The sequence below is a fragment of the Ambystoma mexicanum genome, chromosome 5p (assembly GCF_040938575.1).
Source record: "Ambystoma mexicanum isolate Mex_15411 chromosome 5p, UKY_AmexF1_1, whole genome shotgun sequence".
Classification (NCBI taxonomy): Eukaryota; Metazoa; Chordata; class Amphibia; order Caudata; family Ambystomatidae; genus Ambystoma; species Ambystoma mexicanum.
Genome location: NC_090930.1, coordinates 928,911,847 through 928,938,393, shown reverse-complemented (window position 1 = coordinate 928,938,393; position 26,547 = coordinate 928,911,847). Strand labels below are relative to the sequence as shown.

At 44.3% G+C, this 26,547-nt stretch overlaps 1 protein-coding gene across 3 annotated transcripts in view; it reads left to right on the top strand.

Moving 5' to 3' along the window:
- Positions 1-26,547, top strand: part of FYCO1 (FYVE and coiled-coil domain autophagy adaptor 1) — a 1,135,599-nt gene that overhangs the window by 853,493 nt on the left and 255,559 nt on the right. Inside the window, exons 14-15 of one of the 3 annotated variants that reach the window (XM_069613367.1) lie at positions 14,392-14,594; positions 20,124-20,214. In XM_069613367.1, the coding sequence (XP_069469468.1) occupies positions 14,392-14,594; positions 20,124-20,214 (294 nt within the window). Of the gene's footprint in view, positions 1-14,391; positions 14,595-20,069; positions 20,215-26,547 lie in introns of all 3 variants that reach the window. The other 2 variants (XM_069613366.1, XM_069613365.1) reach the window with 2 other exon arrangements.

Below are 26,547 nucleotides of genomic sequence, written 5' to 3'. Positions count from 1 at the left end.
TTAATATGCTGAGGATCCCATTGCTTTTATCATCATGAAATTATAATGCATGGTACTACCTTCTCAACCTATTATGGCTGAGGATCCCTTACTTCCCAGTCCTTATATGCTGAGGCTCCCTTTCCTCTCAGTCTTTTATACTCTGAGGCTCCCTTTTTCCATTATAAAAGTAGAAAAACATACGTATGAGGCAATTTCAATACATAACCCACCTTCTATCCAATCTACTCCATAAAAGAAATGGATAGCTTATACTAAGAAAAATTGGTAGAAGCAAAGAAAAATTACTTCAAAGAACAGATCGCTGCAGCGTCCAGTTCCACCAGCAAGCTCTTTTAGATCCTGAATCAGTAGAAAAACCCTCCTCGCTATCACCTTCCTTTCAAACCTCACATGAAGACTGTGAGAAGATCCAAATCGCCTTTCATAACAAAATCCAAAAGGCACGCGATATCATAAATTCCTGCAACGTATCTATCCAACCACACCAAATCTCGAGCACAATGGATTCTACTCCATTAAACAGGAATATATTCAAGTTCACCCCCATATCCCTAGACGATATGAAGATGCTACTATCCACCACTAGACGAATGGCCTGCTCTGAGAATATTCTCCCTCCCAAACTTATTTTGGACAACACTGAGATATTTTCCCCATTCCTCCTCAGAATAGTTAACGCTTCTTTTAGGAACAACAAGGTCCCGACAACAATTAAAACTGTCACTGTCACACCATTAGCCAAGAAACTGTGCCTAGATCAACATGACTTTTCCAACCTTTTCCCGATAACTAATTGCAACTTAATGCTAAAAATCTTGTACAAAGCTGCAACTAGTCAACTTCAAGTTTTTGTAGATAGGAACAATCTTCTCCACACCCAACAATCAGGCTTCAGAGGATTGCACAGTACGGAAACCGCCCTGCTCGATCTTCAGACCAAAATGCTCCGCATCTTGGATAAAGGAAAGGCAGGCATGCTAATATTATTGGACCTGTCAGTTGCTTTCGATTTCTTGACCATCAGAAACTCCATGAGGCTTTAGAAAAATCAGGCAGCTGCTCTCAAGAAGCTATCAACTGGGCAACATCTTTTCTTGAAGAACGGAGCTCCAAGATCCATTGGGGAGATCAGTTCTCTATGGCGTGACTCATAAATTGCGACGTAGCTCAGGGGGCCAGTCTGTCTCCCCTCTTGTTTAATCTATACCTTCGGTGTTTATGTACCCTCCTTACCAATTTAGGGGTATTTTTCACCGATTTCGCTGACAACACCCAACTAGTAATTGAACTGAGTGGGTGTCATACCAAAGACAATAACAAGTGTGCCTCTATCTACAACTCAGTTGAGGCATGGATGAAGACTAATTGGCTCTGCCTCAATGAAAGCAAGACAGAGCTCATGATTTCTGGGTCATCCCAGGCTAGGGACAAACTTGACTCTGACTATTCTTCCTTTAAGATTAAAGACACAATTGTTTTGGTCTCCGACAAAGTCAGGACATTGGGTGTCTATCTGCAGGCATCTATTGGGGCTGGCGGTCATGTAGCATATTTAAAAACAAACTGTCAATATTACCAGAGGCTACTCAGACGCATTAGACCAGTACTGAGTGCTAAAAACTGTACCATCATTGCCAGATTCACAATCCTATCTAGATTGAATTATGGCAATGCACTCTTAATTGGTGCTACATTAAGCAATGTCAGATTATACAGAACAATGCAGTGAGGACCATCGCAATGAAAACAAGAGGTGAACACATCACAGATGATAGAAAGTCCCTCCACTGGTTAGCCCTGTAAGACTGTATTACTTTTAAAGCATTGACAGATCCGAAAAGAAATGTTCATCATTGTCTTTTTGGATCTGCCCCAGCCTACCTAAAAGAACAAGCAACCGCATTTGAACCAGGTTGTGACCTAAGATCTAAAACGCAAGTACTGGTGAAAGTCACACATGCAAAAAAAGCCAACAGACTTGGTCCGGCTTGTGCAACAAAAGCGGCAACTAAGTGAAATGAGCTACCAAACACCTTAAAACTAGAATTCAAATATCTAACATTCAGGAAAAAACAGAAAACACTGCTGTTTAAATAAATGACACAATCTATGTGACAAGAACAGGTAAAGTAAGCAACTAAATTTTGTAACTATGATCTGCTGTCTCGTCTTCTTCTCGTTCGTCTTTGTCTATCTGTATGCACCATGATGCCCATGGGCTTCGCAGCTATATAAATAAACAAATTAAAACATTAAAAAAAAAACACATCACCTGAAATCCTATCCAATCTATTCTTTAACACATCACCTGAAATCCTATCCAATCTATTCCTTAACACATCACAAAAGTCCTATTCCATCTATTCCATTGACCTTGTACATAATTCACATCACCATACATTCATACATACATATCCCCTTATTTTTATCACTTGCAATGGTATACTTACATGTGCTTGTTTCACTTGGGTTTCCTCTGTTTACGAAGTTCCAATGCTGGCCTGTCTCTCTGCAGCCACGCCCCGCTTTAGTGAGCAGAGAGGATTTCTATTAAAATGGCTCCTACTAAAACAGCTCAGGATACATGTGTTTTTTGATTTAAGGGACCGGTTGCTATAGATGGGCGTGGCTCTTTCCTGGTGACTGGCCTGGGTCTTGGCAAAGTACAGAGGCAAAAAACTAAGATCATGTCAGGTCATCACCACTGTAAAGTTAGCCCAATTTAAGGGGTACCTCTTAATTATATGGGTACCCCCAAATCATGCTCACACCCGAGTAAATGCGCCTGTCCACTGAAGTAAGGCCAAGAGTCTATCTTGCAAGGATAACAAATGTATTCTTTACAGAAATGAGGGTAGGAGCAAATAACTCTGCTGCCTGAACAGTCTCTTCTGTCATCAACCATTCCTTTCTCCTCCAAACTGGAGCCAGACAGGAGCTTATATACTCTTAGCCTTGTCACTGGATATGGGCATGGCTCCATCCCACACTGTCCTGCTTCCTTACAAGGGATGCTGCAGTCTTCCTTTTTTCATGGTCGGGGATTTCTGTTTAGGACATGCTACTTTACATATTGCTAGCCTATGCAAAAATACACTGTAGCTTTATTTTGCACCTATGACTATTTATTGTACAAACACATTTTCCAGTCATTCTCTCCATACCTCATTCATTCTCCTCATATTTTTATCTTGTTATGTAATTTCATCTAAACCTGTTTTTCATAAATCTGTATGTTGTGCATGAGTATGTTAAAATCTACTTTTAGCATGTGTGGGCTTTTGGCAGACAGCTGCTGAGTTATGTGCTGCTCTGCCATAGCTAGCCTAAGTGACGCAACACTGCATGAGCACTGCAATCCATTTTTAGGGCAGGCCACATTCCTTTTGGCAGAGAGTCTGCTTCTATCATAACTAAATGGGATGTATTCAGCTAATAGTTATTTCCACCTTATATTTAAATAATAGCTGCCTTCTTTTAGTGGCTGCCCATGTCTGGTTCCATGTGTTAATATCACTGCAAAACTATTGCGATACAAAAATATCGCCATATTTTTGTGGCAATATTGAGCCATCGACCCTACGGGGGACACCCCCGCAACCTTGCATTATTTTTAAATGTGCGGGAGACACCCCTCCAACCCCCGCTCCCACAAATTATCCCCCCCAAAAAATATCGCCTATGGCAAGACAAACAACCATATATACGGCAATATATTTGGTGGGGATAATATGTAGGGATACCCCATGTCTGTGTGTGTGACTATATTTGCATGAAAAAGCTTTCTCATTGCTCCTCCTACCCCCAGTCTCTTGTAGTGCCTAGAAGCAGTCAAAAGAAGTATTGCCTAATTCTAAGAAGCTTGGGGGCGAAGGAAGGCACTAGCTCCTTTCCAACACTACCACATCTCTATGTTGGTTTAGGAGGAATATCATTCTGTGCAGAGCCATTTACCATAATAAACTGTCTCTCTTGCATCAGTGATATTCAACGTTTTGAAACATCTGTTTTCTTCGGGTCTATTATCAATAAACATTTGATATTTAAATCCCCAGCTATCAACACCTGCGAAATGTTTCACTCCTTATTGATCAGGTCAAGCATTTGAATTACACCCCGAAAGAATGCCTTGTCTGATATCCCTGTGTGATTCCAATATAGGTTTAATACTGCAAAGGACTCATTCTCAGATTTAATCTTGGCAAGTTGGATGTAGGAGTTTGGTGAAGCCCAAGATTCTAAGTCTAGGCCGCTACTGGATTTCACAGCAATTATAAGACCTGAAGCTGGCTGACCCATGATTCCTCTCTTTGCAGAAACTAGGGTAAGAATATTTTCTTCCCATATAGGCGGTTCTACAAGCCAAGTCTCCTGTAGTAGTATGATATCAAAATCTTTGAAAGTATCTATTCTCGCAAATAACAGGCGCTTAAAACTCCCTGTATTCCAACTTGCCAATTTATAGAACTCCTGCTGGGATTCAATGAAATGATACATATTTCTATTGTTAATTAGAATCTGTTGTTGTCATCTCATGTCAGGCCCTAATCCCACTGGGCGACCAATTTGTTTGACTAATCTTGAGTCATTCGAATTATCATTTGAATAAGTCATTCACAATGTGGGGTCTTCATTTGCATCTAAATGGGGTTTACTGTATAAAAAGGGGGCACTTCTTATATTTATATGAGAGACATTCCTATTACAATCTGCACTTAGCTTTTGTGTTCTGGGCACTTCAAGTACTTGTTTCTGATTATATAATAGCTGACCAGTTGCTAGACTGTGATTGAGAATATAGTCCTGTGACAGAATAAAGCCCAATGTAAACAATTCTTCTTTCGCTAGCCACAAAGTATTCAAAATTACCACTGATTGTATCCATAGTCTGGCAATACTCAGATTCCGATCTTGTAGTAATTCAACTTGTGTTATATCATTTCTTTGCACATCTTCTAAAACATGAATGTCACTAAATATATTTAAAATGCTTGCTCTGTTTAGGACATATTGTGGATATGGTTCCACTCGACATTGTAAAATCAATTTGTTAATTGTAACAAATTAACTAAATTGACAGTTTGCTTGCAATTTAGTTAATAGTTTGGGATTTTCCACAGTATTGTTATTTAGCAGGGATTCACCCATTTTCACTGCCACACTCAAGGGCACACTAGGTGTACTCCTTGTGTCACAAAGGCTAGGAATTGTTAATGACTTCGAAAACTCTGACACAGTGTGTGCGGAATGTATAGCTGACTTTATAGATTTTTCAATTTCAGTCCTTCTTTGTTCTAGTGTTAGAAATGTTGCTATATTAGGCCATTCCTGAAGGGAAGGTCTCTCAACATCTCTCTTAGCCTCATTGATTACCTGCTTAGACGGCTACAAAGTGTTCAAATCGGCCACCAGGCAACCAATATCTTAACTGTTAAGAGCTTTGTCCGCCTCTATTAATTCATCCAATGGTTCTATATTCTCAACTACAAGGACCTCATCATGCGACTGCAGAGCTGATCTTAGATATTTATTTTTTCCTTGACAAGTTTACTAAGTTCATTGTTTTTTCCAATTTTTGTTCGTTTGTTTGGTAACTTTGTTTCTCAGGCATTGTTAATAATTGTATACATTTCCTGGAGCATACTTTCTTTGCCTTTTTGCAATTTCAAATTCAGATCTTGTACTTTTAGGGCCTTGAAAGACCTCAAGTGTAGGATTTGAAGTCAGCACACTGGGGAATGGCATAATTTCATTACACAGGTCCTCGCTAGTTTCAAGCTGTCTTGCTAAAGAGGCTTTACTATCAAACTCCAGTGCTAAAGTAGGGGAACCACAAAGTTCTTTTTTCCCTTTTGACTCCCACACTGCGGAGCCAAGGAGCCCATTGGCGAAAGAGTTGGTTTTTCAATAATTGTTTCCGTTATTTGAGCATCCAATTTATTTATTGTGAATGTCTGGGTCTGCAAATTCAGCTTATAGTCAAGGGACTCATATAATGTTGCCAATGCAAAAAGAGCAGTGTTCAACTCAATCAATGTTGCATCCACACCCACACCAGCATCTCCAATCAGATTAGAGGGTCTTCTTGGAGTGGGATTTACATATGATGCTGATGAGCATGATGAAGAATCTACTCCAGACCCATACAATATGGGTGATTGGGATACATGTATGGGATGCAAACAGGGTCTGGGAGAAGGGCACTCCTGTGATATTGGGAATTGAGTGTCAGGAACTAGTATTACATCTGCTTCATTTTGACTCAAAATAGTACTATGTAACAACTGAGGAACAGCGGGAGTAGTCACTGTGAATTTTGTATTGTAATTCAGAAGGCTTTTTGGGTCAGGAGGACTTCTGCTTTCATTGTAGCACAGCTACTTGTGGGATGTTTACATGGATTTGGTTGGCAATAGCAGTACTTTCGTTCTCTTCAGAGCTCCCAACAGATGTCATGGGAATTGTTACGATCGCTAAGGCAGAAACCTGCTCAGTCGTGGACTGGGCAGCTAACCTTAGAGAATCATATATTTCATTAAAGTTTATCAAGAGTTTTTTTTATCTTCACCCACTTTCTGGCCACCCAAGGAAGCTAAATTTCCCCACCTTTTTTTATTTAAAATAAAGCCATTTGGGTTTGGATTTTTCCCCAGGGTACAAACATTTCTTATATTGGTTGCTAGGGATTTTGCATTTCTTCGTTTTTGTAAAACACTAGATGGTTGTTTTTTCTCACCTATTTTGCTCATGTCCCCCGTTGTAGTAAGTTTCTCAGATAAGTGGAAAATGTTTTGAATGACAGGCATTGTTGATTTTAGGGTGTACATATAACTCATTTCCTGAATGTAAACTTATTTATGCCAATAACCTTCTTGTAAACCTAAGCAGTTGCAGAATGTTGAGCTTTAAAAAAACGCATTTTGTCTGAATAATAAGCACACTACTTCCGTAAACCGTAAGAGCTAAGAAGACAATCACATTCGATTAACTATACTTAACAATCAGAAATGTTGGACGAATTTTGTAAAGTCACAACTCAATCTGGCCCGCTTCAGATTGAAAGAAGATCTCAGCTGGAACCTCCATGGGACGTTTATCCGATATTACCGGGAATACCCAGGAGGTTTCCTGAAAATAATAGCAATTTCACACACAACACAGGAAGGGAACTCTTCAATGGAGTGACACTGGCTAACTCATGGCTGGTACTCTAAGAGGTCACAGTAAACGCAACCGCCTTCTGCGGTACAAACATCCGTAATTCAAGCAAAACACTCAGCAGTGCTTTATGAGATCAGAAATCTCACCGTTCACAAAAGACTCAACAGGCATTGTTGTTTTTAGGGTGTACATATAACTCATTTCCTGAATGTAAACTTATTTATGCCAATAACCTTCTTGTAGACCTAAGCAGTTGCAGAATGTTGAGCTTTAAAAAAAAACGCATTTTGTCTGAATAATAACCACAATACTTCCGTAAACCGTAAGAGCTAAGAAGACAATCACATTCGATTAACTATACTTAACAATCAGAAATGTTGGACGAATTTTGTGAAGTCACAACTCAATCTGGCCCGCTTCAGATTGAAAGAAGATCTCAGCTGGAACCTCCATGGGACTTTTATCCGATATTACCGGGCATACCCAGGAGGTTTCCTGAAAATAATAGCAATTTCACACACAACACAGGAAGGGAACTCTTCAATGGAGTGACACTGGGTAACTCATGACTGGTACTCTAAGAGGTCACAGTAAACACAACCGCCTTCTGCGGTACAAACATCTGTAATTCAAGCAAAACACTCAGCAGTGCTTTATGAGATCAGAAATCTCACCGTTCACAAAAGACTCAACAGGCTTTTAAAGCAAGGAATATGAGATACCACAGTAACTCGGCGGCCCCTTATGGGAGAGTGGACAAAAGGCTCACAAAAACACAGCAGACAGCCACGCGACAACTTTGCTGCGTTCGTAGGAATAACAACAGAGAGCAAATTGAAATAAAACGAACAAACAAAATGCTCTTGATAGCGAAGCCTAATACTCACAAGACCTCTACTCTCAAACCCACAAACAGCCAACCGCACTTTTGGTTGCACTTCAGATGCGCGTGCACTGATGCGCATGGCAGGCTGTATTTCAATGCACTTCTGGGCATGGGGCGGGGCAAGGGTGGATCTAAAAAAATAAATACTGATTTAGCATTTTTTAAGAGGTTATGCTTTGTAGAGTATTATTATGCTATTAGGAGGCCAAGTGGCAGCACATAAACTATAAATCCAACTTTTGCAGTAATCTCCAAACATAGGATACAAAGTCCAATTTCGTATGACCTTGGATCGCAGTCAAAGCCACCAGCCAACAGCACTTTCAGTTGCACTTTCATTTGCGGGCGCGCCGATGCGCGTGGCAGGCTGTATTTCAATGCACTTCCAGGGATGGGGGCGGGGCAAGTGTGGATCTTTTGCTGTAATCTCCAAACACAGGATAGAAAGTGCAATTTTGTATGAGCGTGGATCTCAGTTGAAGTCACCAGCCAGCAGTAATTTCGTTTGCACTTTCGGATGAGGTATTGGTGATGTCACCAGCGAGGTTGTTTAATAGGACTTGAGGTGCGCTGGAAGTGGTGGATTTCAGTGGTTAGACTGTTGATTGGGTTTCAGAACCCTGTTGGTTGGGCCATTGGGACAGAGCTTGAGAAGCATACGAGTGGAGTTGTCATTTGAGACTTCAGGGTGAAGGGCCGCAGTCGGGTGGTGCGCGGAGCACTCCCGCGGTGATGGCGGTGAGTACCTGTTATGATTTGAATGCATGGTATTTGAGAGACATTATTGAGATTGTGAATTGCAAAATCCAAATGTGTGCAGCAACAATTGCCCACTTATGTACCTGCAGCCTATAAGGTGAATAAATTAAGCAAGTGACCGGCCATATTAGATTTATGGAAAATGTTTCAGGATGAGGAAGGGGACTCGATCCCGCAGCATTGGATGCTGAGTCAAAGGGATATGGAAGACGAACGGCCCTCGGCTCCTCCACCTCCTAAAACCGCGGATGTAGATGCAGCAACAGGAAGTAAGGGCTTTTACCCCATAAAGGAGTTAAAAGCAGCGGGATAAACCAATCCCACTTTCGCACCTCCAGCGTGTAGTGGCAGAGGTGCACTTAGTGGTGCAAAGCAAGCGGGTACAGAAATGCGAAATATCAGCAACAAATGTAAAGAGCCCGTGAGCTGTAACCAATGCTAAAAGAGAATGACCTGGGGAGCATGGGGCCTAGCGAGGGCCAAGAATTGATTGTCCCTAATTAATGGGTAGGCAGACAGATATTGCTCAAATTGGTCGGGAAATCCACAAGTGAGACAGGACATGTGGGGAAAGAGCTACCTGGTAGTAAAGACGCAGAGGAGGAAGCTAATGAATGGGCAGATATACTGGAAGGGAAAGGGAAGAGAAGGAACGAGCACAAACACATGAAAGAGAAGAAAAGGAGAAAAGAAGACAGAAAGAGCTAGAGGACATAGCAAGGAGGAAAGTGGAAGAAGACCGGAAAAAACTATTGAAAAGAAAGAAAGAGAAAAGGAGGTTGGAAGTTGAGCGGTTTGTTGGAGAACACTGATGCAGGGTAGAAGAGGAGCAGAGATGCGAGTGGGACTAAGACGAGAGCAGAGGGAGATGCTCTCTGAGGGCAGTGGAGATTAAGACGGACTTGGAATGTTTAGATGATGAGGATGGGGAAGGAATATGAAGAAGGTTGGGGGAACTCTACAGAAGTAGGAGAAACTTCTACGGCAGATCATTGTGCTACTGGACCCTGAGTGTGGGGGGGGGGGCGTGGGAGTTCAAATTGAGCAAAGGGAAAGCAGCGGGTAAACCCTGTGTTAAGGAGGTTTAGCTTTGAGGACGAGAGAGAAGGGGACAGTGACAATAGTATCGGGATCATGGGGTCAGACGAGGATCCACAGGGGAGTGAGGATGAGGAAGAGGGAAGATCCTTGCACTGCTCCAGGGAAGCAAGCCCTGATAGAGACACTGTATGGGGAGGGGAAAAACATGGACAGAGGAGAGGAGGACATTGAAGGGCGACTGCCGTGTCCCAAGGGTGGATCACGCAGCTCAAACGATATTACTCTGTATGTGCAGAGGCTCAAGGCTCTGCCAGGACAGAAACAGACACACATGGCAAGGGGTGTAAACCTCCACTAAAGACATGGGGAGACAGGGTGGGTGGACAAGACTGACACAGCTCCCATTATTGGAGAAGGGTGGTTTGGCGGCTTCAGTATATTCCATGGCAGCAATGGACAACGACAATTTAAGATGCAAGCTAACGTTGTTGACTGCTAGGGCACGGAAATGGATCTATGACTTCGAAAGACTGACAGCAGGGACGACATTAGCGGTGGGTGACATGAAGAGTTACTTTCTGCCAAAGTGGGGAGGTAGCAGACGATGTATGGAAAAGGGCAGGATATCCTGGATAACTGCACAGAACACAGCACACAATTGCGTGCCATTCAATAATTGCTGAGTGCCCTTATGGCAAGCTCTAAGGCTGCCATACCCAGACACGCCGGATGTAAGGGTGATTTGGAACATAAAATGTGTGAGGATGAAGACCCACTTCAATATATTCAAGAGATTCAAGAGCAATGGCTCCTAGAGACGAAAGAGCCATGGGAAATAACGGTGGGGTTATTTTACCACATATTATGTCAAGGGTTGTCCGGGCAGGTGCAAAAACAGCTGAAGAAACTTCTGGGGATGGAGGCTAAGCTGTGGTCAGAAATTCAGCTAACCACAGTGCACTACTGTAGACTAATGTAAGAAAATGCAAGATAGAAGCATGAGGAAAGAAAACAGGAATATGCAAAGTTAGTGCAGAAGAAATTATCCATGTACACAATGGAAGGAACAATGCTAACGAGTGGGGAAGGAATAGTTACTCAGCATGCACAGAATAGACCACAAATAGCAGGCGGAGGCTCCGCAGGGTGGGGGGATATGAATCAGTGGTCACAGGGACAAGGAGGGGAACCTCGCGGTTATGGTATCAGATGCAACAGGGCGCAGAGGGGTTTCTTGGGCGACAGCAAAAAGAGACGGGGGTCCTGTACAATATTGGGTGTGTGGTAAAATGGGCCACATATCTCGAGTGTGTAGGAACAGGGGTGGGATGCACCAGAATGAGGGAATGCAGCGCCAACCCACTCATCAGACAGAGCAGACTGACTATTATACCCAGGATCACATGCAAAGGCAGACATACGCTCTGCGAAAGATGTACACACAGGACATGCAAATGCAGCCATATCAGCCCATGGCACATGCATTGCAGATGCAGGGACACAGGCACCAGCACAGCAGAACGTCATAACCACGACACATGCAGACTCCATAATGCCGAAACCTGTGCGAAAGCTGGGAGGAGCGACTGTTGTAGTGGCAATCCATTCACAGGGATGGGAATGTCATTATACTCATTATACTCACAATGCAATAGCCCACAGACAGACCTGATGTGTTCAATCCTATCTTTTACACCTAATCCGGCTGAGGAACCACATATAGGGGGCGTAATAGGTGACAAGACTTTCTCCTTTCTCGTGGATGCGGGGCAGCTCGGTCCTGTATTAGGGAAGGAAGATACCCAATGTCAGACATCACCATGAATGCACAAGGATTTACTGGGGCTACAGATTTGGCTCCTTTCACTGACAAACTTCCACTTTGTGTAGGAGAACACAACCTGACAATGCCATTGTTATATTCCTGACAGACACCGATGAACATAATGGGTAGAGACATGATGAGCTGACTTAACATGGCCATTTCATTCACAGACCAGAGGATAGTGTGCTAGGCACCAGGAATTCATTGCATGAATGTGAGTGAACGCATTCAGGCATATTGCAGGGAACGGTACAGAAGGGTGTGCCAGTTGTTGCGGAGCAACGATACGAGCTAGGCCTCTAAGAACAGGACACATGATGGGGAGGGCACATGGGAGTGAGGAGGAAAGGGAGGGATGGGGAGAGCACAGGAATTGTAATGTGGATGGAAATAAATGGAGGTTGTGCACAGAACTGGGTCTGTGTCATCTTTGAGGGCCCCTTACCAGTAAGTCTAAAATATCTGGCGATGAGACATCCCACGAATGCTCAGTGGGAGATTACTGCACGGAGACAATCCGGACGTAGCACGGTGTGCAGAACGTTGGACTCCCATGACGAATGCAAATCCGAGGAGTTTTGCGGCACAGACACTGATGGTCCCGCCAGAGCAGCTGAAAAGCTCTGCAGCGTTGGAGCGGTGGACCCAGTTTCAGTGGTAAGATGAACAGTGCCACAGACTCAGAGCGGGGGGGGGTGCCCCTTGTTCGTGCAACACCGAATTAGTGCACCTGCATCACGCCAGCCAAGGATGGCTCACAGCAACCAAAAGAAGGGCAGCACGAATCCCACAAGTGAAGAGGTGAATAAATTAAAGACAGTGCAGTACCGCAGGAACAACAAGGTAGAGAAAGTATGCAAGGAAGACACTGATGTAACGGAAGATTGAGGAGGAAAGAATAATAAAGGCAGCGTAAACTGGGAACCAAGATCAAGATTGTGGAAGGGAAGGAACATTGAGGACAGACATACAACAGGAATCACACTGCAGGGACCTGGAGAAAGCCATGGAACAAAGAAAGACAAGGCATAGTACCAACAGGACTCGGTACCCATTGAAGAGGGACCGTAACAGGGCTACCTACACTGAAGGACTGCAAGCATGATGCAGTGCACTGCTGCCCCACCCGGGTGCACAGCAGAGGGCTGTGGGGGGGACCTCAGGAGACAACCTAGTGAAAGCAAAGTGAGAGCGCAGCACAAACCACACCAACGACCACCACCGATGGCCAAAGCAAAGTCAGTAACCAGCCCATGAGAGGACATTGTGGACAACATGCAAGCAGCCGCGACCCAGGAGCACAACTGGAGCAGGTGTACCTGCAAGCATCATAGCCGGCATGTCATCGAGAGCAATATTCCTAAGGAGACTAGGCCCATTTTCCCTGCAGCCACAACACGACCAAAGACAGAGGTGGGAGGAATGGTGGAGGAATTCAATGATTTTTTAAGAGCAGTAGGAGACCAGGACTCACACAACGTTGCGGGCATATTCACTAACCTTGCAGGAAAACAAATAAAAGGCATCCTAAAGACACTCCAAGGTCCGAATGACCCGGTAAATCCCTATTCCGGGAACACGGACCCGGAATGCGGTAAGTGGGTAGCCATGGCGCTAATAGCGCCATGGCTACCTCCTACCTCGTAATGAGGCCCTATGAAAGGTATTCTTTCAAACAATGTGCCCAATTGCCCCTTGAGACTATAGGGGAGTGGATCTGTGGCCGTTTTAGCTTCAGGCAACAAACACAACTATCAGATGCATGGTGCTTTAAGATGCACAGGCAAATTGAGATATATTCTGCGCAGCTCGTGTCTCTGTAGTACTGAAAGGTTTTCCTGAGTAGAAAAACAGCTCCAGTGAAAATATGCATTATTTAACTGCATTGTTGTACTGGAACAATTTAGATACACATATAGAAATTGGACACTGCCGGTACAAAGATTCCATAGTCCAAAGCCTCGTTTTGGGCATTTTCCTGGAATAAGGAGATAGTGATGCATTAGTTATGAACCTTATTCTTTGACATTTGTTAGGCTCTTCGTCACACTCAGCATACAGAGGGGGGTTATCATCACAGGCCGTCAGCAGCATCAACCGGGACTAGAAGATGGTGATAGTGTTATGTGCGCCTCAGTGATGCCCCACAGATCAGTACAGCTTCCTTGCACTAAGGTGAATGCTACCTGACCCATCAAATTGTCAGGCTCTTTCTTACACTGCCATTGCCTTCCGCGGCCAAGATGACTTCAATTTGCATTACCCATCACTACAGATTATAACAGAATGCTTCTTTTTCATTGCACACTGCAGGGGTTGTGTTCTCTCAGTAGTTGTATCCCCGTATTTGAATAAAGTTCTATAAGATTTATATTAATTTGGTAAAGTAATTTATATTGCCATTTTTCAAGGCGTCTCGAACCTCACTTTTTTCAAGCAATTACGTGTTCTGTATTTTGCGATAAGATTAACATAACTTTATGAAAGTATTTGCATCAGAGCTAAGACATTGTATAAAATGATATACATGTAAAAACATGTGACCCTAACCCACCCAATTGTTGGAGTTCTTGCAAATATTCAATTTTTATGAGTAAGCAGTAATGGTCTGTTATATGTACACTACCCTTGGGCAACCTGAAACGTAGCAACAAAGTCTCTAGCAGTCCACTTCTTTGGTCCATGATTGTCACCTGTCGACTTCATTTCTTTTCAGACTGTGTGGAGGCATCTTCTGCTACTACTGCTGTAATAATTACAAGATGACAAAACACAGCGGCAAGAGGGAACGCTGCTGTGATGCCTGCTTCAGCGCTCCCAGTGTTGTGGTCTTCAGCGATGATTCCGAAGGGTCGAACAGCCAGGAAAGTCCTTCCCCCACAGAACATGCTGCAACATCAGAAACCCGAAAAGTTACTGGTTAGTCCTTAAAATATGCTATTTATATAGGTGTGTGCGCGCGCGTGTGTGTGTATGCTTCTGTATAGTTTTCAGAAATGTGTACCAGTTTTTCAATTATAGTCACAGTGCAGCTATTGTTTAATCAAATCTACATACCTGCTCTTTTTAAGCACCCTAGTTTCTGGCCCTTAGTCACATTTTACCATAGATGATAATAATGAGCACTTGGGGAGAGCTGGTGTGTAGGGGGGAATATAACCACACTTATATAGGGCCCCGCACCCGCCTGAAATAATGCTGCATTAAAACACATACAATTTGCACAAAAAGAATAAGTAGATTCCTTCCCCTCCCGGTGGTGTGAAGGTTTGGTTGCCTGACTGCAGCACATCAACACAGAGACATTGATCCTGGGAGCCTGCCAAGTCCATTGCCCATTGGTGCTAGAGGAACCATGCAAACCCAGAAATGAAATGGGCTGCTGGTGAGCCAGTGGTATCTGGCCTGTTGACGGGAGCATCAAAGATCATGGGCTGCTGCCTTTGATCATGGTCTGTGGTGACAGATGACTGGCGGTGGTGTTTTCCATCTTGCCCAGTGTTTGCTGGCCAAGTTCCTAAATCATGGTGCACAACATTCACTGGATTCGGCCGGAGGCATTCGAAAAGCAAAATCGAAAAGCAAAATCTGATCGCAATAATCCATGCAATGCCATAGCCCAACTACAAGCGTGCTATGTTGTATGACTATGGGACGCGATACACTGATCCTACATTGAGAGTCCACCCTGAATTGCAGCATGTCATTTTTGCTTCCCTCCAGCAGTGGGTGGAATCCTGGTGTGTGTGTGTGGGTAGGCAAGGGCCTCCTGGTGCTGTAGGTTCTTAGCTATGGTGCTGGTGTGCATGGGACCCTTCCGTGCGGTATGTGCCGCAATCAAATATGAGCCTGCAAGTAGGGCGGGCGTCTTGGAAGGGAGGTAGGAATATTCAATGATATTTCCTTGCCAGGCTGCAGGTGCATAGTTCATGACTGTTATTTGGTGAGCTGAATGATTTTTTGATTTCTGGTGAAGATGATGGCTAGAAGTTGTATCTGATCTTCTCCTGAGAATGGTGGTGAAGGGATCCCCGAGGTCTGCTGATTTGTCATGAGATGTTAAGGACCACTCGGCAATGTTTAATTATTATTTTGGGTCAACGGCTCCCATGACACTGCAGTTTGCCATAACTGTTTACCACAGTCTTTGAGTTGCTTTTTCTATGTTGGGCAGGGTGGATTGGTAGATGATATTTTCACTTACTGCTCGAGTTTATGAGGGAATTATGTTGAGAATGGTTATTGTTGGCCATTCAAATCTTCATTGCAGATGCACGATGCAGGTGTCCATCAATAGCAAAGTTAAAGGAGCGCATATAGATATACTGGACCAAACACTCTGGCACATGAAAGGTTGAACACCTTTTCTTGAATGTAAGCGTTACAAGCCTAAATTCACATATTAAGGCGCATAATCAGTGCTTAATTTGTGTGGGTGTTTTCTCTGCCCTGGCACTTATTTTTGAGCCCCAGCACTTGTTCTGTCAGACTCACTTTAATTATGGTGTGGTGATAGTAGTGCATCCATCAACCACAATGAGCAGTTGCAAGCTGTAGTGTAACCCCAAATATGTTGACACTGTGGGGAGCAGCTATGGGTGGTGGCAGAAGTGGTGGGGAACTGCCCACCTGCAGTGTCACAGGAATGATAGAAAATATTCGGGCCAAGGCACTTATTTGTTTTACAAATGAAGCACTGCACATAATATAATATATTTGGAAAGACAAAATGGGACCGTGCTGAGTAAAACAAATCGGTCAAAATCTACCAAGTTACCGTTGTGAGTAAAATTAGAGGAATTTGTTAGTTTTCCTTCCTATTATTTCTCTCAGGCAGACGAGTAGCAGCCCTCATAGACGGGTTAGTTCATTTTTAAATCAATTTTGATGGGCTATTGAGTTGAACCAACTACCAAATTCTTTATCTCTAAAGTAACATTATTGTAAATTCATTTGGAGGGTACATGCACGGATACTCGCTATAGACCTCAGCCCAAGGTCAACCATGAAAACACACTAAACTAATTAGCAGTGATCCATGAGCACCTAAGCTCCCACTTGTCATATCATGTATGTGTTTAGTACCTGATGGTCCCACACACAAAGCTCTCAAATCACATTAATGTGTTTAAATGGAAATAATATTTTAATGTCCAATTGATACACATAGCCAGCCGACATGTGTTTCGACCTCTAAAAGGTCCTCATCAGGGCTGTAAACTTCATGTGAAAGAAAACCGGTCTCCTCTCTGCATTCTATGCCGAATTTTCCACAATCACCTGCTCACATCATGTCTGTGATAACTCTGCTAAATGTTTCTCCCCAAGTACCGTGGCTAGTATTCTCTTGGAAGAACGACAAGTACGGACACTTCTCCAAAACTGGAACTCTAACTTTGTTGGCTTGTATGCAGAAAAATACTAAAGGGACAGGATATGGAAGTAGCTGGATAGCTTTAAAATCATACAGTCAATCCTCCTGTTGGATTTGCCGGTGAAGGAATCCTTTTGAAAGTGTTTGTTAGGCTACTCCTCACTGATGAGGCCCAACAAGGCCAAAAACATGCTTGGGGATGCTTCTGGTCTCGTGCAGAAGGGATGTGATCAAGCAGTTCGGACTGGCCTGACCCTTCATGATTTGCATATGGTCTTTGCCCTTTTGTAATGACTTGGAATGTGAAGAACGATGGTCTGGAGGGTTGCCCAGAGCAATGCCAGAGGTTAGGATTAATTCCAAACCTTCCAGCCATCACCTCTTTTGTTTTGCTTATGTCGCCCCCAGTGGGACGGGTATGCCCAGACGTGGGTCTCGTGCTTGCTGGGCCTAGATACCCAAACTACTTTTCACTAACGAGGCCCAACCAGGCCGAAACATGTTTAGGGATGCTTGTGGTCTCGCGCAGAAGGGACTAAGCCGTTTGTGCCAGACTGCCCCTTTTAGGTTGGGACCAAGCCTGATTTGCATATGGTCTTTCCCCTTTTGTAATGGCTTGGCAGGTGAAGAACGATGGCCTGGAGGGTTGCCCAGAGCAATGCCATAGGTTAGGATTAATTCCAAACCTTCCAGCCATCACCTCTTTTGTTTTGCGTTTGTCAACCTGAGTGGGACTGGTGTCTGCTGGACCTAGAGACCCAAGCTACTTTTCACAGATGAGGCCAACATGGCCGAAACATGTCTAGGGATGCTTGTGGTCTCATGCAGAAGGGATGTGACCAAGCAGTTTGGGCTGGACTGCCCCTTTTGGGGTGGGACCAAGCCTGAGTTCCATATGGTCTTTCCTCTTTTGGAATGGCTTGGCAGGCGAAGAACGATGGTCTGGAGGGTTGCCCAGAACAATACCAGAGGTTACGATTAATTCCAAACCTTCCAGCCATCACCGCTTTTCTTTTGCATTAATGGAGAGGGGCCTATGCATGTGAACCTACATTGCACAGGACATCAGTTACATGATATGATATGTGTCATTTATAACGTGCTTATACACAAGTGTTTCAAGGCCTGACAAGACAAGGTAGGGAAGACAGTGGGAGGACAAGACGAACAATCTTAGTAGGCCTTGTGTCATTCAGATTGTGCAAGTGTGACAGTGCAAAGTGCAGGGGGGAAGCGAAAGGGGGATGTGCCAGGGAGAGGGAAGTGGGAAGTGAAATCAAGGCAGCAATTGCTCTGAGTAAGTGCAGCCCGGGTAGCGCGGCTCTGGGTAAGTGCAAGGAGGCAGTGGATTGTAGAGGTTACTGTTACAGCCCCTAAGTGCGCGGTAGGCCCGGAGGCAGTGCAGTGTAGACTGATCATGGATGAGCCTGGTACTCAGTGAGGCTCTGCGGGTAGCCAGGCAGCCAGTCGGTGCAGCAGACAGATAGGCCTGCAGGTGAGTGAGAGAGAGAAAGCAGAGGATAAAATGAAGGTCTTAAGCTGCTTCCGGAACTTCAGGTGGTCATCATTCATCATGTCACACGTGTTTAATTAAGAATAGCCACACCGGGCTAGCCTTTCCCAAGTTAGGCGAGTAGTGTCCCCGGGGCAAAGGAAGACAGAAGGTATTTTCCATCTGCTAGGAGTTGCTGAATGTTGTTCTACCCCTCCAAACCACACCTAGTTATTTGCACAGGAGGATCTTAACTGCTTGTCATATATGGTTTGTAGGCCCCTTAGAGTAACTGCAAAGGGTATAAATGCCTGATGGCCATCTGCCCCACAGTTTGTCAATTGCCTGTGTTTGCAGACCTCTCCACCTCTCCAGGGTCTTTGCAAAGTGCAATCTTGAACATAGTGTTTCAGGAGGTTTAAACCAAGACTACCTTCTACCCCTCTGCACGTTAACGATGGGATGGCAGAGAAGTGTGGCTGTAAATCCTTGTGTCAATTAAGAAAGCATTCAACTAGCAGAAGTAGAAATAATGCAAACTGAGGTCGAATGTGTCTGCTTTAGTGTTGTGTGCCCGGCTGCATGAATCAGTGATACAGCGTAAGTATGCGCATGTTCCTAATGTGCACCATTTTCCAAACCTAGTAATCACTGATATTGGCAGTGGCATAGGTGCTATCTTCACATGTGCTGGTACCATTCGTTTGTCTGGTGATTGTTCATGGGTATTGTGGGCAGTGTTGTCTTGGGTGACCTCTAATGTATGACATCCGCAATAGCATCGCGCTTCAGCTTTGTAGCTCATATGTATTACTATTGTGTGCATCGTTGGGAATCATACTCGCAAGTGCATTGTACGTTTATATATATCACACCAACCTCACCACATCATGGATGCAGCCACCATGCATGTGTGTTCCGTCTACTGCCCTTCCCACCCAACACCTTTTCCCTCTCATGTCCACTCCCCCTACCATCCCCTTCCCTCTTTGAACCGCTCCCTCCTTCACAAGTTATGCACTTTGTTGTTTACCCTTTGTACATATCCCATAAAATCTTAATGAAAAATCATCTGAACGGGACAACATAAATGCATAAGTCAGATGTTATACCTCAGGCCCTTCTGCATATCTGCAAAAGGCCTGAGTCACTGTCACCGGTACCCACAGTTGCGGAATAGCAGACCTTGCTTATCATAAAGTACAGTTCTAGACCCTTATTTTACATGTTACTTGCAATACTTTTTTCCTTCATTTGTATAGTGTGTACAGCATTTTTGCAAAATGGCACAATAAAAACAGCCCCATCCTTGAGTTTCAAATGGCCGGTTTCCAGTCTCTCTGAAATGCAAAATGTGGAGGTGAACTGCCAGTTGGTCTACTTCTACCAAAGAGACCCTTGTAAAAGGGAGGTAATTGATATCTGTGCAGAGAATATCCTCAAGTGCTTCATCGTCGCGCCCCGCTCACACATAGTCATGCCGCTTGGGAGAATGCCGCCAGCCTTACTAGATGTGATTTTATGTTAGTTACAGACGAAGATGCAAAACCACTAGATGATGTAGTGTTTGATATCATCACAGATGAAGAACTCAGCCAAGTGCAAGAATGTGACTCGCCTCTCGCTGAAACTCAATCGGATGTGTTCTCTCTGGACCACAGTGCAGCAGAAGTGTGAGTATCAAATATCACAGCGCAATATGTGCATGATGACATTTCATAGTTGCCATTGATGATATCCCATGTTTAGCAAAGAAATGTGACTCAATTTCCACTGTGCATGACTATTGTATTTGTTCATTTTTTTAGAGCGTAAACCTAGATAGGAAACAACGGAGCGCACTACATGTTGTGTGAGGAATGGAGGAGGGGTTATAATATGTGGCATTGCGTGTTCCAGCCATTGGCGTGAGATGTGATGCAGAACCCAAGGAGCCTACGTGGTACCTAGGTATTGTCTGAAGGGTCTGCCATTGTTTCCACAAAGTAAATTACTTTGATGTAATTTACTTCATTGATATTACTATGAACAATACTTGGAATTTTCTTTTTTTTTAACTCTATTTCATTTTCAGTTAACTATCAATACAATACATCAAAGAATGTACATGCTTTAGGCTGTTACAACTACAACACAATGAAAATATATATCATCTATTTCATCACCTTAGAACTGCAAAAAATATATTAACTTAAAATATCAATTCTACCTGCATCCCAAAACCTAATTTAGAATACAATGACAAAGAACTAAACATAAAACAAACCCACAGACAAAATGCAAGACAAACACTCACCCCGATGCCAGCCCTACCTCACACCCAACAAATATACATTTCATATTCAAACACTCTAACCTGTAATCATCCATATAGTTAATTGAAGGGCCCCACAATTCCATGTATGTTTCCTCTCTATGTTGTCTATGAAACATTGATTTTTCAAAGTTTGACAGTATATGCATATCCAGTAACCAGCCTCCACAAGTGGTTTCTTTCTCGTTTTCCACACCCTCAGTATTTGTTTAGTTGCCACCAGAGGGGACTTGTTAATCCAACATAATGACTCAGCATCAATGTTGCATCTGCTTTTTGGTGGCTGTAAAATCACTGCTGACATATTTCTGTGGGAATGAAATATTCCAGATTGTATCAAGTCTGTCCAGCACATCCTACCATAAATCCACCACCCTGACACAGTCAAAAAGGGGGTGGGGTTGGTAGTGAAGGGGAAGAGGGGAAGGTAGAGGGATGGTAGTAAAGGAGAAGAGGGGAATGGGCCCCCCCAAAAAAATGTGAAGTATATTTTTGAAGCAATAGCAAGAAGTCAATTACATCAAAGTAATTTAATCCATTGAAATGACATGGAACCCCGGTAGGCAGGGGTGTAGCAAGGGAAGGACTTGTCCCTCTTTTTTTTCTTTCCTGTGTTCCAGTTTCGTCCTGAGCTGAGCCTGTCTCCTGGAGGAGTTCCACCCATCTGAGCTACAGAGTTTTCCAATAGACGAGAGTGAGACGTGTTCTTTACGCAGACCATACAGTTTAAAGCGATTTTGCGCTTGCACCAAAACATTTGAATTTGTAATTTTGAAATGTACTACAAAATGTCAAAAACATGGGTACAAATATGCTGAATTTAGTATTGTACCCTTATTCCACTCATTTCAGTTGGGCCACGTGTAACTCCTGAGTTGTATGATATCCATCCTCCACACACACACCCAAACACGTGCACAAACACCCACCACAAATGTTTGGTTCAAATTTTAGTCACATTCACACCGGCATAGACTTTTTAAATTAGGATTGGCAAATGTAACAAAAAATTCAATAATGGCAAGATAAGAAATCACTGGTGCTTTACCTTGTTTCTTGTATTTCTTCCGGAGAAAAAACAGATGAAAAGAATGTAAACAATTGAGCTCCGTCTTAAAATGTGGCATGGGCTCACCTGGCCAGCAAATGGCCTCCAATGGTACGTTCTCCCAGCAGGACGACTCTGGATGCTGCCCCTTCAACATTTGACTTCTGCCTCAGAATCTGGGCTACCCTGGCAACAAGAGGAGGTGGACTGATCCAGGATATGTGGTAAAAAGAACGAGAGCACTAAAGCAAGGGAGAGACTCGGGGGACATTGTTGCCCCAGGGGATGCTGTCAAAGGCAGCCCATAACGGATCTGGGGACTTTCAAAAGCCTTGCTAGGACGTTTTAGCCTCTCGCCCAAGGGAATAATAGAGAGAAACTGCCTTCAGGGATCTGCAACCTGCGGCTTTCCAGATGTGTTGGACTACTACACAAATGATCCTCCACAATTGACTATGCACACAGAGCTCCACCTCACTGATGAGGCCCAACAAGGCTCAAACACGTCTATGGGGATGCTGTTGGTACTCTTGCTCAGATGGGAATTGCCATAGCATTTCGGTGCTGGACTGCCATGTGTGCGGGACAAAGACTGATATGCAAATGGAAATTTCCCATCTATGAAAGGTATAGTGAGCTAAAGTGTTGCTGCGGACTCTCGAGTGGGTACCTTCCCAAAGAACAGGTCAATGGGCCGTGTTCGTTCTCGCAGAGGGGTGCCTATGGATTTTCTTTGATTATGCTGGGTTTCAGTTGATGGGACATGTCCAAAATATCTGGCGAGCCACAAGTTGCAGGCCTCTTCTCTACAGAGATAAAGATCAGAGGCCTGTAACTATCAAGTGTTGGTCCTATTGCCCTAGCTGCTCCTCCATGCAGACTCTGGGAGCTCTGTATGGTAAGGGAAGAGGGCCATCTCTGTCTCTAGTTTCCATGCTGCGGCACAGAAAGGGAAAAGTAATGACTCTGGCTGGTGGTTTTGCCCTCAGGCGTTGGCGGGAAGAAATAGGTCTGCCACCTGATTCCGTCCCGTTGCACACTGATGAGTAGGGGAGGGCTTTGCTGCAGGGTGGGGAGAAGCCTAGGCAGCGTGATGGAAGTGCATGTGGGTGCACAGTGGAAATGAATACAAGATTGTGGCTGCACCCGGCCTGACTGCTTCCACCAACCAGGGATTTAGAAAGAGCATAACATATATTGCTTCTGTGGACTTTGTGGTACTCCCGTGGGATGTGGGAAGCACTGCCCGAGTACCCAAGGCTTCCCCTGTTTTACATCTTACTGTAATAAAGGGAAATGTCTGCCTTATCCCCCATCTTCCAGAGAGAAGAGCACACACCACATTAATCTAGAAGTCCTAGCATTGGCTGGGGAAGTGCAACTAAGGCAGACCCACGCTGGTGGTGTGTCACTTTGCACTGACTAGACCTGTTGCTACAAACAGAAAAAAAGACAGCCTTGAACCCGCAGCACTCCCATGTACAGTGTCCATTTTAGGACGTCTTCAATTCTGCCCGCACTCCTTCGTCATCAGTCCTAGTACTCATTCATCAGTCATAATCTCCAGTCATTGTTCCTATCCCTCAGATATCTGTCCTACTCCTCACTCATCAGACATACTCCTCAGTCATCAGACATATTCCTCAGTCATCATTCCTTCTCCTCAGTCATCATTCTTAGTCCTCATTCGTTAGTCCTAATCCTCAATCATCATCAGCATGCATGTTAGGACATCCTGAGTTTTCCCTCTCACTCCCAGAGTAGTCCTCAACTGTCGTAGACCATAGTATTCGGCCATCAGTCCTACCCCACAGTCAACAGCAGTGTTCGAAGTAACTTGTTGAAAAAAGGTTGTTGCATTTATCCTGGTAGTGGGCGTGGCTAGATCCTGCAGAAATGTCTGTCTGGGGTGGTTTTGTTGGTCTTTGACTTACAAACATCGAGAACAATAGATGTGTAGAAAATTGACCAAATAATACAAACAGGTGTGGCTTTAAAACAATGTAGAGCTTTATTGTGCATGTTAAGGACGGCCCTGCTCGAGAGAAAGCATGCAAGGGCCAATGAGTGTTACCTCCCAGAGATCGAGTGCTACAGGTACTGGCCCTCATTCCGAGTTAGGACTACACCATGGAGTAAATAGCTCCATGATTGGCAACCATGGAGCTATTTACTCCATGGAATACCGGCATGGTGAATGGAGTAATTTCCGGTCCATTCCAAGGTTGGATGGACCGGTAATTCCCCATTCACCATAGCCCTTCCCCATCCCCATTTCTGCCCCCATAGGGCTCAATGGGAATGGGGAAGGAGGTAATTACGGCACCGTAAATTACGGTGCTGTAATTTACTCCAAGTTCACTTTGCGGGTCCCGTAATTTACTCCTGCTAAAAGCAGGAGGTAAAGAGGGACCCGCAAAGGGAACTCGGAATACAGAGGTAAGGGATTACCGCCATCGGTGCCCTTACAGGCGCCGGTAATCCCTTACCTCCAACCTCGGAATGACCCCCACTGTCTTTTATAGATCAAGCTATAGTAGCTGAACAATATATAAATACGGCAACATTTGTCTCAACATTGTATCAATGTATCAAAAAAGACTGATATCCATCCCTGCAATGTAATTTTTTGTTTGTCGAAGATAGAAATGCACATGATGGGGTCCCCACATCTTTTTCCACAGAGACCGTAAATCTTAAATTCCCTGGTCAGGCTTGGTCAATAAAGACAGGGTGGGAAGGAGAGGCGTGGACATGTAATTGGGAGTCCTAAACAGAACACTTTACAAGCGTGTGTTAGTTGTTACATATTCAGATTTTACGCATAGATAATTTAGGCCCAGAATATAAACATGTTACAGGAGGGCTTCAACCTAATTTGCATTTTCTGCCAATGGGTATGTCACTCTGCCCATATTTATTTAATTTCTTACATGCGCCACAGAAATGTTGAGTTGGTTTCTCCCTGTCGGTTGTATAGCCAGCCCTGCACCATTTGCGAGGGGAGCGTAAGAGATCTCATTTTCTGGCAGCCAGGAGTGGGTTAATGGGTTGACTTCACAATGTAGAATCACGTTACCAACATAGATTTAGCATAACGTGAGAAGCGTTGGCACATCACTCACATCATCTATGAAAGCGCAGTGAGCACAGGTAAAAAGCTGATGCTAGGTGTTAAATATTAGCTGTTCCTTCACGATTGAGGCAGTCCCAGCACCCGAATCATTGTAGATTAGAATAAATAAAAACAATGCTGGTAAATACTAAAACATGACATACCATCAGGATAACTGCTGTTTGTCATCGAGGGGTGACTAGTTGATGGGCTGAAGACAAGAAAAGCGTTTACAGCGATCATTTCAAAAGGCCCACCCGTTCGCTGACCCTGGAGCTGCTGGCGGTGCGCAGGCCGGAGAACTCCATGGAGTTCACGGCTAGAAAGCAGGGAACACATAAAACAAGGCCCATCCAGTCCCTCACGTTGCTGGTGGGAAGGAGGCTGCGAGCAAGAGCTACAAACACTCAAGAAGGCGAGCCTGACAGAGTCGGGCCATCATCGCGGCTAGATACTCTGCAGCTGTGTGTGTGTGCCAATTGGTGAGGGATGAACATTAAGTGAAAAGTGACGTAACATGACGTGGCACGTAAGGCAGTCGCATTAAAAACGTACGTACTTTCAGTGCATACAAAGTGTAATGTAGCCAATACATTTGTTTTTTGGAAGTGTCTATTCGCAAGGACAAAGGATAAATAGCACGCATTCTGCACAATTCACACGACGAAGATGTCCGTGTAAATTGTGCAGAAAGTACATTATTCCTCCTTAACATCCTTCAAGTCAAGTATGGAAATGGTATAATAAAAAAAAAGTTATGCCTGTCAAGGACAACCTTACATTCCCAGTACTGACCTCAGATGCAGGAAGAGGAGCCGTTTATATGCCCATCTACATCCAGCATATGGCCATGTCCACCGTCATCTGCCCAGGCATTCCATTCCCATATGCCATATATACCCATTACCAGGGGCGTTGCTAGGGAGGGGCTAAGGGGGCTATAGCCCCTGGTCTTTTGGTTGTAGCCCCGGATAGAATCTCAGGAGCTACAGCCAAAAGACTAGCTAGCCCCCAGACCCAACAGTTCCAACATCAGCGTAGCCCCGGGTCTTTTCCAGACTTAGCAACTCCCCTGCCCATTACATACCAGGTCCAACTCAGATCCCATATGCGAACTCGAATGGCGCTAAAAGTCTTGTTTGCCTCGTTAGCCTGGCAAAATATGGTCAGATGTTCGACACACGTACCAGAATGCACGCTTCTTTTTCAGTACAAAATACCCACAAAATGACAGATCCTTGAATGGGCAATGCCTCAGACAGAGAGCTCCATTTCCCAGAATGCACACTGCCACACACTGTGCACAGGTCTCCACAGGAAATCCTTTCTATAGTGCACTGACTGCAAGTCAGCTCAAAGCCCCAGAGCAGTAGATGAACAACTAGTACCCCACACTAGTCCACAGGACCCCACTTTCTCTGGATCACTGGGAACCAAAGCTCACATGAAACAGCATATCAGAAAATGCACGGTTCCTCACTCCGTATACATGCCACCACAAGTTCAAGTGTACGCTGCCTGTCCTAGTG